The sequence below is a fragment of the Neurospora tetrasperma genome (genome assembly GCF_000213175.1).
Source record: "Neurospora tetrasperma FGSC 2508 unplaced genomic scaffold NEUTE1scaffold_1, whole genome shotgun sequence".
In the NCBI taxonomy this organism is placed as follows: domain Eukaryota; kingdom Fungi; phylum Ascomycota; class Sordariomycetes; order Sordariales; family Sordariaceae; genus Neurospora; species Neurospora tetrasperma.
The window spans coordinates 3,092,506-3,107,766 of record NW_009799099.1 but is presented as its reverse complement, the minus strand read 5'-3'; the positions used below and the strand labels follow the sequence as shown (position 1 = coordinate 3,107,766).

General features: G+C 51.3%; 4 protein-coding genes across 4 annotated transcripts; 1 reads left to right on the top strand and 3 right to left on the bottom strand.

Annotated features, from left to right (window-relative positions):
* Positions 1-2,202: 2,202 nt before the first annotated feature.
* Positions 2,203-2,799, bottom strand: NEUTE1DRAFT_36553 (uncharacterized protein; the record flags this gene model as incomplete). The annotated part of the gene is made up of 1 exon (XM_009848858.1): positions 2,203-2,799. The coding sequence occupies one exon, from the start codon at positions 2,797-2,799 to the stop codon at positions 2,203-2,205; it is 597 nt and encodes a 198-aa protein (XP_009847160.1).
* Positions 2,800-4,470: 1,671 nt separating this feature from the next.
* NEUTE1DRAFT_120018 (uncharacterized protein) lies at positions 4,471-7,401 on the bottom strand (the record flags this gene model as incomplete). Its single annotated transcript, XM_009849782.1, has 3 exons — positions 4,471-6,189; positions 6,247-6,792; positions 7,337-7,401. 3 exons carry the CDS (start codon positions 7,399-7,401, stop codon positions 4,812-4,814), a joined length of 1,989 nt encoding a protein of 662 aa, XP_009848084.1.
* Positions 7,402-7,913: 512 nt separating this feature from the next.
* NEUTE1DRAFT_115926 (farnesyl diohosphate synthase) lies at positions 7,914-9,423 on the top strand (the record flags this gene model as incomplete). Its single annotated transcript, XM_009849781.1, has 2 exons — positions 7,914-8,114; positions 8,200-9,423. 2 exons carry the CDS (start codon positions 7,995-7,997, stop codon positions 9,121-9,123), a joined length of 1,044 nt encoding a protein of 347 aa, XP_009848083.1.
* Positions 9,424-10,270: 847 nt separating this feature from the next.
* Positions 10,271-14,824, bottom strand: NEUTE1DRAFT_127683 (uncharacterized protein; the record flags this gene model as incomplete). The annotated part of the gene is made up of 4 exons (XM_009849780.1): positions 10,271-12,364; positions 12,424-14,054; positions 14,098-14,675; positions 14,709-14,824. The coding sequence occupies 4 exons, from the start codon at positions 14,822-14,824 to the stop codon at positions 10,271-10,273; spliced, it is 4,419 nt and encodes a 1,472-aa protein (XP_009848082.1).
* Between the last annotated feature and the right edge of the window lie 437 nt (positions 14,825-15,261).

The window sequence follows — 15,261 nt, the reverse complement described above, 5'->3', positions numbered from 1 at the left end:
CCCATCCATGCCTCACTCTCTCATCGCTTCTATTCATTCCCTGATTTCTATAGTGCCTCAGCGGGCTTTCCACCGGCAGAACCTTCAGTCCTTCAATGGGGACCATCTAAGCCCCTAGTTCAGTATCCTCCAACAACTCTCAGTAGCCGACGTGGTAGGTGTGCTAAGAGCTAGAGAAAACGGTGGGTGTTTTTGGAGGTATACAGTTGGCCTCGAGTTCAACGACATGCTTGGGCAGCTGGGCTTTTTGTATGTGTACCTGAGTCAAATTTCGTCAGTCTCCTCGTCGAAGACCGTTATGATGGCACCGCTGTCCACATCTCACCAACATTCCAACTCATGCATGAATCAACTGGCATCCGACCATCAGCAAACAGGTTATTATCTTCAGCTGCCTCCTTTTCCAAAATTTTCATTCTCGTGCTTCCGCTATTACATAACGAACATAGCTACAGCCAGAGCTCTTCGGCCGAGTCTCCCACCAAAGCCGATCTACCCCTCTCTCTATCTTCATCTACCCCTTTTGCTCGCCTGCCTGCGTTTCACCTGTAAAAATACCGCAAAAGACTCGGGGCATGGCTTTTCCACTTCCAGGGAAATCAAGCATAATCAGACATACATATATTTCCGATTCTATATATTTTATACCTTTTCAAAGAAAAAGAGTGGCGGAGACGTGTCACCATCCCCAAGCACTGTAAATTTACTTCCTCTACAATTCTGCCTTTTTCCACCTCTTTTCTTTCCATGAGGGAGTTGGAGAGGGTAGAGATATACACAATCACCACCGTCTTGCATAGAAATATTGGTGGGCATGAATGTTGTTGCAGTATGCTTGCACATCAGACCCTGCCTGATTGATTTCCCTGGAAGTTTGAAAAGCTAGGTATGCCCCGAGTCCTCTGCGGTAAGCATGCTAGATGACAACGCATGTCGCTAACCCTCTCTTACGCGCTTCTTCCTTACTAACCACGGTGCGTTCATGTACCATTCATTTTCTAGGAACACTTTTGTGGAGTGTAAGTGTAATACTAAGGGGCGTAGACTCTTCCGAAGCCCAGAGTAAGAGCGGTGGTCGGAGGTTTGATTGCCGGCTCTGTTGGGTCAAGAAGCTGTATGATCAGCTTCCCAGCTGTGTTTCCCATTCGAACTTTGGTCAACATGGTTCCCGACGTGGTGCCAGAGGCTTGGGGGTTTTGTTCAGAAGTTCTTTTTTTTTTAAATCACTCTTCATGCTTGGTACATACCTTCTGCACACCTTCTCAGTTGGTACCTTAATCATAGAGAGGTTGGGGTCTCAAAACCAAGGAATTCGTAACGGTGCGTGAAGAAATGCAAATGCAAACGAAAAGAAAGAGTGATGCACTTGAACCTTGGTTTCCTGCCCTCAAGACTCTTTTTTTTTTTTTTTTTTTTTTTTTTTTTTTTTTTTCTTTTTTTTTTTTTTTTTTTTTTCCCACTGGCAGAGGTCAGAGCAACGATCAATGAAGGGCAAAAACAACTCGACAATGCCCACTTTGGATCATCACATCCTAATGTCAACCCCGTAACTGCCGTCTTAAGGTGCAGAGTGTAAGTGAAACCTTTGTCATGTTAACTTGTCATCAGTGGGAACTGTTGTCTGTATTTGTTATCCAACGAAAAATAAGAAGAAAAACAGTGAAGTCCTATGGTCTAACGATATGATATTGTTCGTAACTCCAACTTAGTCACACAATTTTCCCCCATATGTCCCTAGATACGCTTTTCTGCCCGAGAGTCTTGTCACCCCGCCATGGCAAGTGAACAAGTAACCATACTGTATCGTTTATCCTCCATTGAAAGCAGTCCTGTTTTGCCTGTTACTTTTCGTGGCGCTCCGAGGCATGTCCTATAGTCAATTTCTTTTGCCAAATCCAGGTCTAGAGTAAATCATTAAGTACATGTGTTACCTTATCGAACCTCGCCGTGACTCGGTGATCTATCCACACACAACCCGTGACTCCAAGCCAATCAGAAAAAAAAGGGCGAGAGTCGATTGTCGGCTGTTTTTTTTGCTGTTCAACAATGACGACTAGTTGGAGGCCGTCTGCTGCTCGGTGGCGTTATGGCTATGGCTCTCGCCATAGCTGGCTGTCAAATCGGGAGTTGTGGTCTGTTTCTTGATTAGAGTTACAAGAGTCCGATGGGTGTATGTTGTCTCGTCGATGACGGCCGGATTGGCTACGCAGAGAGAGGAGCCCATTTCTTCTTCTCGTGGTCGTAAACCATGTGCCATTGAGCCAGGTGCGGGTTCTTTGACAGATCGGCGTTCCCAAGGGTACAATAGAACTTGTCGGACCAGGTGGCCGGTTTCGTCTGCAGATCGTTGGGACGATAGTAGGTGTAGGGGCAGGGGAACTGAATGCACCCGCTGACCTCAGCGTTAGGGTCGTGAGCAGGCCAAAACTGCTTCACTCCGACGTTGTCGTTGGGGTTCTCGATCGCTGAGACATCGTAGTAGCTTCCATTCTCGAAGCCCTGCGACCGAATCTCGGCCAGCATTCCAGTGCGATCCGGGGTACCGCCCGGGACAGAGTAGAAATTGCCTTCCCAGCCCGAGGGAAGCTCGACGTTGATCTGAGCGAGTCCAGGGACATTGACTGGGGCAATGTCCACAAGGCTGACATCGTTGCAAAGCCCGTGGTCGTCATTTGTGCACTTAGTCTTGTGCTTGGAAAAAATTGTGCGATTATGTTCGTCAAGGGAGACAAAGGTGATCGTGTTGGCTACCACGAGGCTAACAGCGGAGAGGGGAGCAAGAAGCTTATAAGGAAGCATATTGAGAGTTCTGTGAAAGGTTTCTTCTGTTGAGTTCGTGTCAGCTTGGAAGACGAGATCGTAGTGAACCTCGGATGTTCGAGTTGAGGATGGTGATTTGGAGGGAGAAAAGTGAGAGGGGGGGCTCAATATCTATACTCCATGTTCATCCTGACAATAAATTTTTTTTTTTTTTTTTTTCCATTTTCATTTCACCTGAAAATTCCGAGTTCCTCCATCCAACTGTTGCGTGCCGCATACTCTCCGTAGAATTATCATTCAGCATGCAGAAATTGGCGGGCCGGGATGCAACTGATGCCGCAGACTGCCCAAGTCTCGTTGAGAACCCAAGCCCAAGGGCTCCTCATGATGCATGAATATCCGATCACTGCTCAAAACTGGCGGTTAGGAAGATCTCTGTGCCTGTCGGTCCTTGAAACTTCACAACACTCGACGGTCTGGCTCAGCGGAGCGCTTTGGTCATTGCCGGAGAAGGGCATTGCAGGTCCAGACTGGCCCATGATGTGCATGAAACTCGAATATATGAAAGTTTGGATTCCTGTCCGTTATTCTAATGTGCTGTAATTGTTGAGCCACCTGGAGTTGCGGTACATCGGAATTCCGAGTGTATCGAGAGCATGCGCTCCCTATTTGTATGGCATGCCGGACCCGGGACTGGTGCTTGAGTATTTCGTGGTGATGGGACCGTGTGAGCGGACTGCAGCTCTTCATGCCGATGATATTCTGAGATACTCGTAGCGTGGGGGGAATCTGAAGTAAGAAATGAAAGATGAACGACATGTCGTCCAGCGCTGGTCGGCGTCACTTACATGCCAGCTGTTGTCGGCCCGCAACGGTGCATCTCAGTGAACCTTGATTGGACAGGACAGCTAACTCACAGTAAATTAGCGCATAGTCTGCTAAAAGTCGTGTTATTTGATTGGGCAGAAGAGACCTGAGTTCCAGGTATTTACCTCTACATATATGGTCACTGAACTTCCCTTGTTGAGCTTGTTGACGTTGTTGAGCAAGACCTACCGAAATACAGGTGTTCCCAGTTGTAAGGCATAGACCGAGCCAATTTGAGACTGTTACAGGTGAGTTGTACGCACGGAGGCTTCATCAGAACGTGCTTCCAAGTGGACATCGGCGATGCGTACTCGTTTCCTGCCATGTTAGTTGCTATGATTTCGTCACCGCAAAAGATAATATTGCTGCAATCCGACACAGAGAAGAGCTTGAGGAACAACGCACGACTCGGTCGGTTGCAACCTCATATATAGATGTTAACCACAATACTATGCAACCAAGTCTCATGAACTGGGATCGTCACTCCGCCTTGATGACCGTTACTCTGTGACCGCGTGATCATTGAGCATGTACGGGAAGCTTGGAGCTTGACCATGGTGATCATGCTCTGCCATTGCTTTCACAGCATCTGTGATACCCAAAGCAGGTCTTGCACGTCTTATACAACCAAGAGTGGGAGGTGAAAAGCAAAAGTGAAAATTCTCTCACCATGCTCGACCAAACCAAGGCTGCAGTCAAGATTTTTGAGGCATGCAGTCTGCAACAGGGCCAGGATAAACCAGGTTCAGGATGAGCATTATACATACTGCGCAAGACCAAGGTGTAACGATACCTTGAGAGGCACACCAGCTACCCACACGCACTCCGAGGCCCAAATAATGATGGGCATTTTATGCATTCGTAGGGGCACCGCCGTTATCATCATCGTCGTCGTCAACATCGTCATCATCGTATCCATCCGTCAGGTAGTCTTCGCCCGACCAATCATCGTGGCGATCGTTTCCCCCATTCTCATCATCATCATCACTTTCCTGACTTGGATCCTCATATATACCACTTCCTCGGTCGGTCAATGGTGGTATGGTGCTGATGTTCTCGTAGTATCGTTGGGATCTTGGGACCCTCCTCAGCTTCGGTCCCCCGCCGCCGTTGCTACCAATACGAATCATTGCTGCCGACGGCAAGTACTCCTCAATATTGGGAAACGCCAAAGAAGGCGGCTTCTAGCGCTCCGTCAAATCAGCGAGTTCCATCCTCGACCTAACCTCTCGAATGAGCGCTTTGGCCTCTTCCACCTCGACTCCATCCTGGCACAGCTCCGTGGCCAGCCGGTTAGCCGTAACGTAGTCCTCCGTTCTCATCGCGTACCTGGCAAGCCACATACGTGCCTTGCTTGTGGCTACTGTCACTCCAGTCCCTTCTCCCTGCCCAGCTCCACCACGCCCTTCGTACCCTCCCTCTGCATCCCCGTCCGACCCAGGCGAATCACCATGAACGACGAAGGATTCGCCGGGATTCGAGGTGCAAACAGCTGAAGTATCCACATTGTCCGTGGCTCCTCCATCCTCCTGTGCCACACAAAGCTCCATATATGCCCTAGCCTCCTCGACCTCACCCAGGCGGTCATACATGAAAGCAATCTGTAGCAACACCTCTGGATCCATCTGCGCCATCCTGTCTGCAGGTCCCGCACTTCCAAAGCTACTCAAAGTAGAGTCATAGTAGCTATCCGCTAGTAGTGCCCTCTTGAGCGCCTTTATGCCGTCCCTGTCTTTGCCCATTTTTTGCAGGCATGACCCGACGGCCTGCCACATCTTGCCATCCCAAGGCCTGAGACCAGCAGCCTTCTTGTAATAGTATAAAGCATAGGCATTCATCTCGAGCACCTCATATGTCTGGCCAAGACCGTACCAGGCGCGGTAGTCGCGACGGTTGACATCAACAGCACGCCGGTATGATTCAATGGCTGCGTGTGTGTTCTTCAGTTCGACGTATTCGTGGCCCATAAGCGTCCAGGCAGAGAGACAAGAGCGGTCCAAGGTAAGAGCTCGGCGGAAGTACTGTACGGCCTTTTCGTGGAGAGACAAAAGGGAGTAGTAATTGCCTATGACGACGCACGATTCGGGTCGGAACTTGTCAATGCTGGAACAAAGGTGCGCCAGAAATGCTAGCTTTGGGCGCATGTTGAGGACATATAAGATGTTGGAGTAGTGATCCAGTGAATCGAGACGATGGGGATGTAACGCAAGCAAGTTACTGAAGTTTTGTTCGGCCGTGTACAGGTCCTTGGAGTGGTAGTTCAAAAGCGCCCTACAGGTTAGAATGAAGGAAGACGTCGGGAAAAGCTTCAGGAGATCGTTGACAGAGGCAGCTAGATCCTGCCCCTGTTGATACAGATTAACCGCCGTGTTGGCGTAGAATATAAAAGACATGATGTTTTGCGGAAGGACAGGGGTTATCTTGTTGAGCTGTTCGACCCCTGAGATGAGATTTGTGAGCTCAAGCCAAGCGCCCCAGTTCCACGGAAACAGATGGACACTGTTGAGAAGGTAGTCTAACGCGGCGTCCTCGTTCTTCTCCTTAACCATAACCATGCCGTATCTGTTTCAACATCAGCTAAACGCACATACAGAACGATGAACACCGGGACACACGTACAAATACTCGAGGAAGCCTTGACTTGGTGGCAAATCCGAGTCCTCAGCTTTGCGCTCGGCAAACCATCTCTCGAGGAAGCGGCTGACAACAACGAGATGGCTATTCTTGATGGTGCCCAGGTCCTGGGGACCCATGATCATCTCCGACTCTTCGTTCTTCTTCTTCTCTCCCGAAATGACTTTGGCATAGAGGGCCAAGAACAAGCTTTTCTGACTGAGAGAGGGAAGAGCCTGCTCGAACGGCGGCGCAGAGCTTGCCTTAGCCTTGCCTTTGGGTGTCGTAGCATCAGTGGCTTTCGTGGATAGTAGGCCGGAGAGGAGGGAATCTGGCAAGAAAACGGAAGCGCAACGGTCGAACTCCTTGCAATCGAAGAAGGACTTGGCGAGCAGATACTTGCTGAGCTCCTTAGCCTCCAGCTCAGCTTCTACTGGGTCTGGGTTAGCAGAGAGGGCCGGGTGTTGATATCCTTGAAGTCCAGCCACGGCTTCTTTTTGATCCAAATCACTTAGCACTGGATCGGGAACCGAATCGAGAAGCTCGGCGGCCCTGTGTGTTCTGCGTTAGCCAATGGAGGTGCATGGCAGACTACAGAATCATAAGATGAAGAGTACCATTTTGCAGATTGGTAAAGACAACGCTCAGAGCATTTTACGACTGCATTTTGCAGAGCTTCCTTGAGGTGTAGGGTATCTATTGCTGATAGACGCATAGCAACAAATGTTGTTAGTGTTTGTGTCGCCTGGAGATAATTGTTAGTGGATAAAGTAAACACATGGGGCAAGAGGGGTCACCGAGGGAGGCGGACCGCTTAAGGATATATTGTCCGCAACGAGGTGTTGGCTTATTGGAATCCGATTCTAGATCAACATGAAGCAAGTTAAAAAGTGTGACAGTCCCTGATCGTTGCCATTGGCGAAGGCGCGCTTTTGTGAGTTGTTGTTGTAATGTTGAAGATTGGGGTTTGCCGACGGATCAAAATAACGTCAACATTGTTGTCCCAGGTCGCGTGGGTTGGTCCTTGCCTGTTGCTACAGGCGGTTCCGTCAGCGTTTCCAGGAACGCGTGCACGGTGCACATTGAAGGCTTGCACCGGCAGGCAGCACCAATAGCAGCTAGTGTAGTGTAGAGGCGGCAGGTGCAGTTCCTTGCGCCCATTGGATCGACACCATGATGCGCGGGCGGCCAAGTCGAAGGGTCCAGCCCACGCAGTTCGTTACGGTAGCGTCCCTCTCGGAAGGGAGTTGCAGGGATCGCATGAATATCTCTTCGGACGGAATCTCAGCTTCCAAACTCGGGACTTTTGCTCTCCTTTAACGGTCGTAATATTTCTCTATTCAAAGCTAGGGCGTGTTTAACGTGATCAGAAGAAGGATTATCGCAACTTAACCGAACCTCTTTTGTTGGGCTTCTGTGTTACCTGGTGTGCTTGGGTCACATCAGGGAGACAGTAGACTTTCTCCACCTGTCCGATATAATATAAAAAGAGCGAGGTACGAGATTTCCACATCTACACTAAAGAGTACCTTAGCATACTTGTAGTTACATTGTACAGCTGTCCCGCCAACAACCCCACCTGACCAAGCTGGCTCTGCTAAACGGACATTCCTATTGCTTCCGTAGCTACGTAGTAATTGCCATTTCCCACCTCCTGAAACCATCCCGTTTTCCCGATACATCATATCTCTTCCCCCACTTCTCCTACCAGCAATCTCAGAAGTTTCTTCGGGCAGAAACCACACATCGCAATCATGGCCAAGACAACGACCCTCAAGGAATTCGAGAGCGTCTTCCCCAAGCTGGAGGAGGCGCTCCTCGAGTATGCCAAGGCATACAAGCTGCCCGAGCAGATGCTCAGCTGGTACAAGCAGGTGAGAGCAGACCAACCTACCTGTCTGGTCGTGTAGCTTTAGAAGAGCTGTGATACTAACATCTTGTCGTTCTTCGTCGTCGCAGTCCCTCGAGGTCAACACCCTCGGCGGCAAGTGCAACCGCGGCATGTCCGTCCCCGACTCGGCCTCCATCCTGCTCGGCCGCCCCCTGACCGAGGAGGAATACTTCCAGGCCGCGACGCTCGGCTGGATGACTGAGCTCCTCCAGGCCTTCTTCCTGGTCTCCGACGACATCATGGACTCGTCCATCACGCGCCGTGGCAAGCCGTGCTGGTACCGCCAGGAGGGTGTGGGCATGGTTGCCATCAACGACGCCTTCATGCTCGAGTCGGCCATCTACACGCTGCTCAAGAAGTACTTCCGCTCGCACCCGCGTTACGTCGACTTCCTCGAGCTCTTCCACGAGGTGACCTTCCAGACGGAGATGGGCCAGCTGTGCGACCTGCTCACGGCGCCCGAGGACAAGGTCGACCTGGACAACTTCTCGATGGACAAGTACACCTTCATCGTCATCTACAAGACGGCCTACTACTCGTTCTACCTGCCCGTCGCGCTTGCCATGTACATGCTCGACATCGCCACTCCGGAGAACCTCAAGCAGGCCGAGGACATCCTGATCCCGCTGGGCGAGTACTTCCAGGTGCAGGACGACTACCTGGACAACTTTGGCCTGCCAGAGCACATTGGCAAGATCGGCACTGACATCCAGGACAACAAGTGCTCGTGGCTGGTCAACAAGGCGCTCAGCATTGTCACACCCGAGCAACGCAAAACGCTCGAGGAGAACTACGGCCGCAAGGACAAGGCCAAGGAAGCAGTCATCAAGCAGCTGTACGACGACCTCAAGCTCGAGGACCACTACAAGCAGTACGAGGAAGAGCGCGTCGGCGAGATCCGCAAGATGATTGATGCCATTGACGAGAGCAAGGGTCTCAAGAAGCAGGTCTTTGAGGCCTTCCTTGGTAAGATCTACAAGCGCAGCAAGTAAACCTATCTCTATTCGACATATACTGGTTGCTTGAGGAGGGAGAAAAGTGGGGGAGAGATGATATACCTAACTTAATGCCGCCCAATGTTGGATTGCTTGATGATGGATCAAAGCTATAACAAACAAGCGTTACCATTCATTTACAGAAAGTTTTTAGTGAGCTTTGGGCGCGACAGATACCAGGCCTTGTTTTTCTGCTATACATATTTGCATGCATGGCGAGAGACGGAAGGCAATAAGAAATAAAAGTAAATATAATAATCCTTGATGCGATCCCACTAATTGGGAACACTTCTACCCGTCACGAGATCCTATTTGTCCATGGATAATACTAGTCGATTGTGCTTGACAGAGGTCTAAGAATCGTGTCCTCGCATCTGTCCTGAAAGTCGTAGTCCGTGGCACAAATATCGTTTGAAGTCTAATTCTTCATGAACAGGGGAAATGTTCCTTGTTTTGAAATTACATGTTGGATTCAACATGGCACATTGCAGTCCAACTACGTTTGGCGCAAGCAGAGGTTACACGAACAACGAAACTGAGTCTCCACGAGATATTCATGCTAGACAGAAGCTTGCTACTGAATGTTGAGATGAATTGTGATGATTATCCTCTGAACACATCCTACAAGCTTAAGATTCCCCTCTTTACAGGTAAAATTTGCTCCATGGTCATGCTCCAGCCCCAGCTCTTCTCTCTATGTTTGTCTAGGCCCCAGCCTGACTCATACGAAGCCATTCCGCCTTTCATAAAGATGTGTTACAATATCCAATAAGGTTTTAACTGCGCAAAATTAACCGCAGCCTTCATGGCATCCTTAATAATTTTATGGAGAGTAACACAGAATGGTGCTGTAGATTAAGATTTAAATATTCAACGCATGAGTATTATAAGAACATCATGCTCAGATAATTGTAAAGTCCACCATAACTGTTCAGAAAGCCGTGACTTCCCGTTCGTACCACCAGTGACCAATAAAAAAATCCTTTACATGAGTTGCCGGACAGCACGATATAATCAAACAGAAACCAGATGCCCATACATCGTTTAAGAACCGGTAAGGAACTCGTGATCGGCGTTAAGTCATGATAAGTAGTCGTTATACAGTTCAAGTAAAAAGCCCTTCAAACCCATATGAATATGCTAATCAATAATTGTAAGTACTCCCATTCCTTGCGCGGCGCGAAGAACTGCCCACTCGGACACTCTGTGCTCGTTGCACGGAGACATTGGAGCTTCTGTCTGCCTGTCCAAGGAGACCTCGCGGTTCTTCTAGGGTCTCATCGAACGATAGTAGCGGATGTGGCTGGTTTCTCAAGGAAAAAGTCCGTTGACGATCGTCTTCATACCCAGAGGACGGAGGAGAACCTCGCTTGGATTGGGGTTGTGGCCCACGAGACGACGAACGGGAACGATAACCATCTGTATATCTACCTTTGGACGAGGGGGGCGGATGGTTCGGCCCGTAGCCGAGGACTGAGCCGGGTAGAGGAGGTACAGGTGGTAGAAAAGCCGATCCTGATATGCTCCTCATGCCCCCAGACGTCCCGTCTTGACTCATCATCCTGCCCCGCACCGAGGAAGCCCGACTAACGGCTCGGACACTACCTGCACTAGAGCCTGGCGGTGCTTGGCCGGCACTAGTTCCTGGCCGAGAACCAGGGGTTCGCGTGCTCGGCTCCCGCCTAACAAGTGTTCGGGGTGGCAAGTCGAGGGGTTTGGCACCGGGAGCCAATTGGGGTCCTGTAGCCATGTCGACCAACGGCATGCCTTCTGGAGCCCGCACACCTCGTCCCAAACCTTCGCGCGACCATTGGGGTGGCTCAACGAATTTCGGAGTTAGGTCGACAAGAGGCGCACTGGGCTTCAGTTGCTGGTTCGGCTGCTGACGACGATGGGTTTCACGCCCACGCTCGTGCTGGGACGGTGCGGACTGTGAAGGCGCATATTGTGAGGGAGCGTACTGAGATGGCGGCGACTGATTAGATGGAGCACTGCGACGAACAGAGGGTGCTCTTGTGCTGCGCTGAGTGGCGGTGTGCTCAAGTGCCGACGGAAGCCATGCCTTTGGTTCGTATCGTCCATCGTGCTGTCTGGTCTCCTCAGTTGGCGAGGTTACCAATCCGCCATTCAGAAGGCTGGGTCGATCGGTAAAAGGTTGGTCGGTAACGACCTCCAGTTTCTTTCTCTCCTCTTCCTTCTGCGCAAGTTTTCGTTCTTCATATATGTTCCCAAGCAAACCACTCGTGCCAAATGGTGCTTCTATCTCTTCTTGTGTAGCTTTTCTGACTTTCTGGAGTTGGAATGGTGGTAGTTGGGAGGCCTGCTGTCTGGATCGGTCGGCTTTCCAGTCCTTGTCAAACTCATCGATGGGCTTGTCGAAACGTGACAGGTCGATTAGGGGCTTATATGTACCGATCGGGTAAGAAGACTCGCCGACTGAAGCTTTGATCTTGTGGTCATCCGCATTGACATCGTTGACTGCCCTTCTTGGTTTGTGCGGCGCCGAGGAGAGCTGAGGCGGTTTCTCTGCTTCTCGCTCTTGCATTTTCTTATGCAGCTGCAATACCTTGTTAACCAGATACCAGCTTCGCCAAGCTTGGACGCGAGCGGAAAACTGACGGGCGACCGCGGCGTCCTCGGTGCTGAAGTAGTGGACAAAATTATCCGCCGACAAAAAAATCGTGGCTTTCTGCTGGCTTTTGATTGCATAGCAATATTTTTTGGGTGGTCGGAGCTCCTTTCGTTTCTGTGCTTCGGTCGGCATGTAGATGTCAAAATCAGATAGATGGCAGATGCTCAAGACGTCCTTGTCTGAGAGTTTTGCGTCGGGCTTCTTGGACGAAACCAATTGTCCGTTTTCTAGCAATGTGATATAACGCTTGGTCCATTTCCCGGGCCTGTGAGAGTGCTGAAGCGGAAGGACAAAGCCAGTAGGTATCTTTTGTTCGCGAGGAACACTGGCGAGGTCTAGGTTCTCGTCGCTGCGGTCGTTTTCGGTCTGGATAATCAAAACGTTCTGCATGTCTTGATCCCATGTGTTCAATACATCACGGATACGTTCATAGCGACGAAGGCGTCGCTCGAGACCCAGGGGGGTATACGCCTCGATGACCATGCTGCTGTTGACATTGACGGGAAGGCCTGTCTTGTCGGCATAAGCCAACAAGATGTCCACAGTAGTAGTATCAACCTCAACCTTGAGATCCACCGTCACGCCCTTACAGCGAACGGTAACGCGCTAGCACAATAACCCATTAGTCGGCCACCTTCGTCTCGTTTATGGTGAGGCTGGCTTACTCTGTCAGCGCCATTAACGGCCCCCCTTGGCACCTCATCTTGAATGGGAACAATGCCGCGCCCTCCAGAGCCAGCATACGTCTTCGCATCCTGACTCCTGGATCGGGTCTTGTCAATGGGGGCACCCATGGAGGAGGCCGGAGAAACTGGTGAAGTTGAAGTTGAAGGTTCTGGTTGCAAAGGGGAAATTGGAGAGGCGATCTCGATGTGGGTTGGACTTTCCGGGTTGCGACTGCGCGAGAGAAAAGGTAGTTTTCCAAAAACCCGATTTTTGCCTCTAAGGGAGAAAGAAGAGTGAGAGAGTGCGGGCGAGGGCGGCACGGCTGAGGCCTGGTGGTGGTCCATGATCATGTCGGTCTCCAGCTTGCACCGTTCGGCAAGGGTTCGACTGTCGGCTCCCGTGTCTACTCGTGGCACCGAGGTTTGCAAGGTGTGTGAATCCAAGCCGCCAGCCCCAGTGGTGTTGTCGTTGGTGCCCTTGGTTTCGTTCAAATTAGATCCCTTGTCAAGAGCAAAGCCCTCCTGACCCTTAATATGCACCGAAACCGCTTGTTCAGCTTGCACGTGCCGGGGTGAGCGGGGTCGTTCTTCGGCTCCGTTGACGGGCTGACAGCCGTGACCGGTTGCGGGATCGAACGGGCTATGGTGCCACCCAGAGACAAGCGGCAGTGGTAGCAAGAAAGAGTGGTGATGGTCCTGGCCGTGTGCGAGTTCCCGTTCCCGGGCGGTGGTGTCGCCGATCGTGTCTTTGAATAATTGTTCGAGCCAATTGCGTGTCTCATTAATCACATCGACCTTTGCACAGTCCGTGGCAGTGGCCGAGACAAGGAACCGCACTAGGGCAGGAGAGTTTGAGTGGTGGTTTGTGTGCAGATTGAGATGCACGTCCGGGCCCAGGTACGAGTGCGCCTGCTTCTGCGTCTGCGTCTGCCTCCGCGTGGGATGTTGCTGTTGTGTCGTGGTGGTGGGCTCCGAGGGGTGCGCCGGCTCTGAGGATGGTGAGGAGGAGGGGGAAATTGGCACGGGGGGGTAGGGGACCTTTTTCTCCAACAGTAGTAAGACGGCGTCGTCCTTTTCTAATATGTCTTTGTATTGGCTGCCTCCTTTATTTCTCGATTGTTGCTGTCGACTCAGGCTGTTGCTGCTGTTGGGCTTCTCCTGGTTACTTCCGCTGCTGCTGCTGCTGCCACTTGATCCATCCTCGTTCCCGTCGGATTGTTGTGGATCGTCCACGTTCTCGCCAGCCCTTGAGCTTATGCACGCTTGAAGCTGAAGTCTGGGTTTCGACGCGGGTGAAGAAAGAGGCGAAGGATGAGCAGGTAGTGACGGCGAAGAAGAAGTTGAAAACCAATAGGCTGAGGCTGGCACGGGCTGCAAATCCCGGCTGTCGCCGTCAAAGCCGGGGACTTCCTCCCACTTGCTGCGATTCACGTCATCGTTGGAGTTGTATTTCGTCAAGGGCAGCAGGTGCAAGGGCGGCTTGGACGGCTTCTCTTTTCCAGTTCTGGCTGAAATCCACAAAGACGGGGAGGTACCGCTAGTCGGTGAGGGTACAGCCCCAGGTACCACTGCCGCTGCAGGTGCTGATTGGGGTACCTGAGCCACTAGCAGAGGGGTGGTGACACTCGTGCCTGTGGTGCCTGCAGCGTCTGCATTGTCACCTGCAGCTTCCACTTCGTTTTCCAGCAAATGGTCGAGATTCTCCCTCCACTTGCCGGATGTCAACAACATCTTCGACCTCGGGTTCCATCCTGCTTCCTCCCTTCCACTTTTTCTTTCCATAGCCCCAGTCGGCGGCTGCTGTGGCCGGGCATCTTCTATGCCCTTTCTTGTACGGCGCAGAGATGGCCAAGGACCCAACGTCCACCCGCTTCTTTCTGCGATCTTGATCCTGCCATGTGATGATGATGATGATGCTGCCACGGGCACTGCTGGTCGACGGCACTGTCACGGTGCCATCAGACAATGACACGCATCTGGATCTCTCCCGTAAGGCGCTGCAGTGTCGCGGTGAGGATGCCCTCTTCGGCCTAAGCTCCGGCGCCAACAGCGTCTCCACCAGGGCCACTGATGATGACATGACTGGGGCTGTTGGGGCTTTCAGGGCCCTACCAGCCCTGTTCCCCACGGTCTGTTTCAGCTGTCCCTCCGCTCCTTGGCGGTAGGGGACATCCTTCCGCTCTGGGACCCTGATGGTGGGCCCTGAAGTGGAATTCGAAGCTGACTCCATTCCTGTTCTTTTTCTCCTATCTCTGGAAAGAATGACCGGTTTGCTCAGCGCTCACAGCTCGTCAGCTTTACGTCCGTTTTGTTGAGGCTGTCCTGGCTGTTTGCTTGTCTCTTCCGAAGAGTCGAAATGGGAGAAGGCCACCGAGTCGCGAAAGCGATGGACAGCAAACATTATTTCTACTCTATCTGACACGAAGGATTGAGAGGCAAACCGCGTCGACAAGTATCCCTTACCTGCCTACCTGAAACCTGACGCATTCAGATCGCGGTCATGTCTCATTTGCTTCGGGTAGCGCGAACTTCATCGACATTCCCTAATAATCGACACCGACATTTCACATGCCATCCACCCTGCATCACCCGCCACCCCACATACACAAGAGGCGCCAAGCAGTTTTTTCGACGGTGAGCTTCGACAACATTTGGCGACCCACTGAAACACTTTGGCTGAAAGATCAACGTTCAACATGCTGCATGGAAAATCTCTATATACCTACAGGAGCAAGATTTCTGAACTGCAAGGGTAGTGTGTTAAGACTTTTCGCGGGCGATCCCCATACTAAATGCAGCGTGCACTAGCTAAATGTTACCGCACGGACTTTTCTGGCT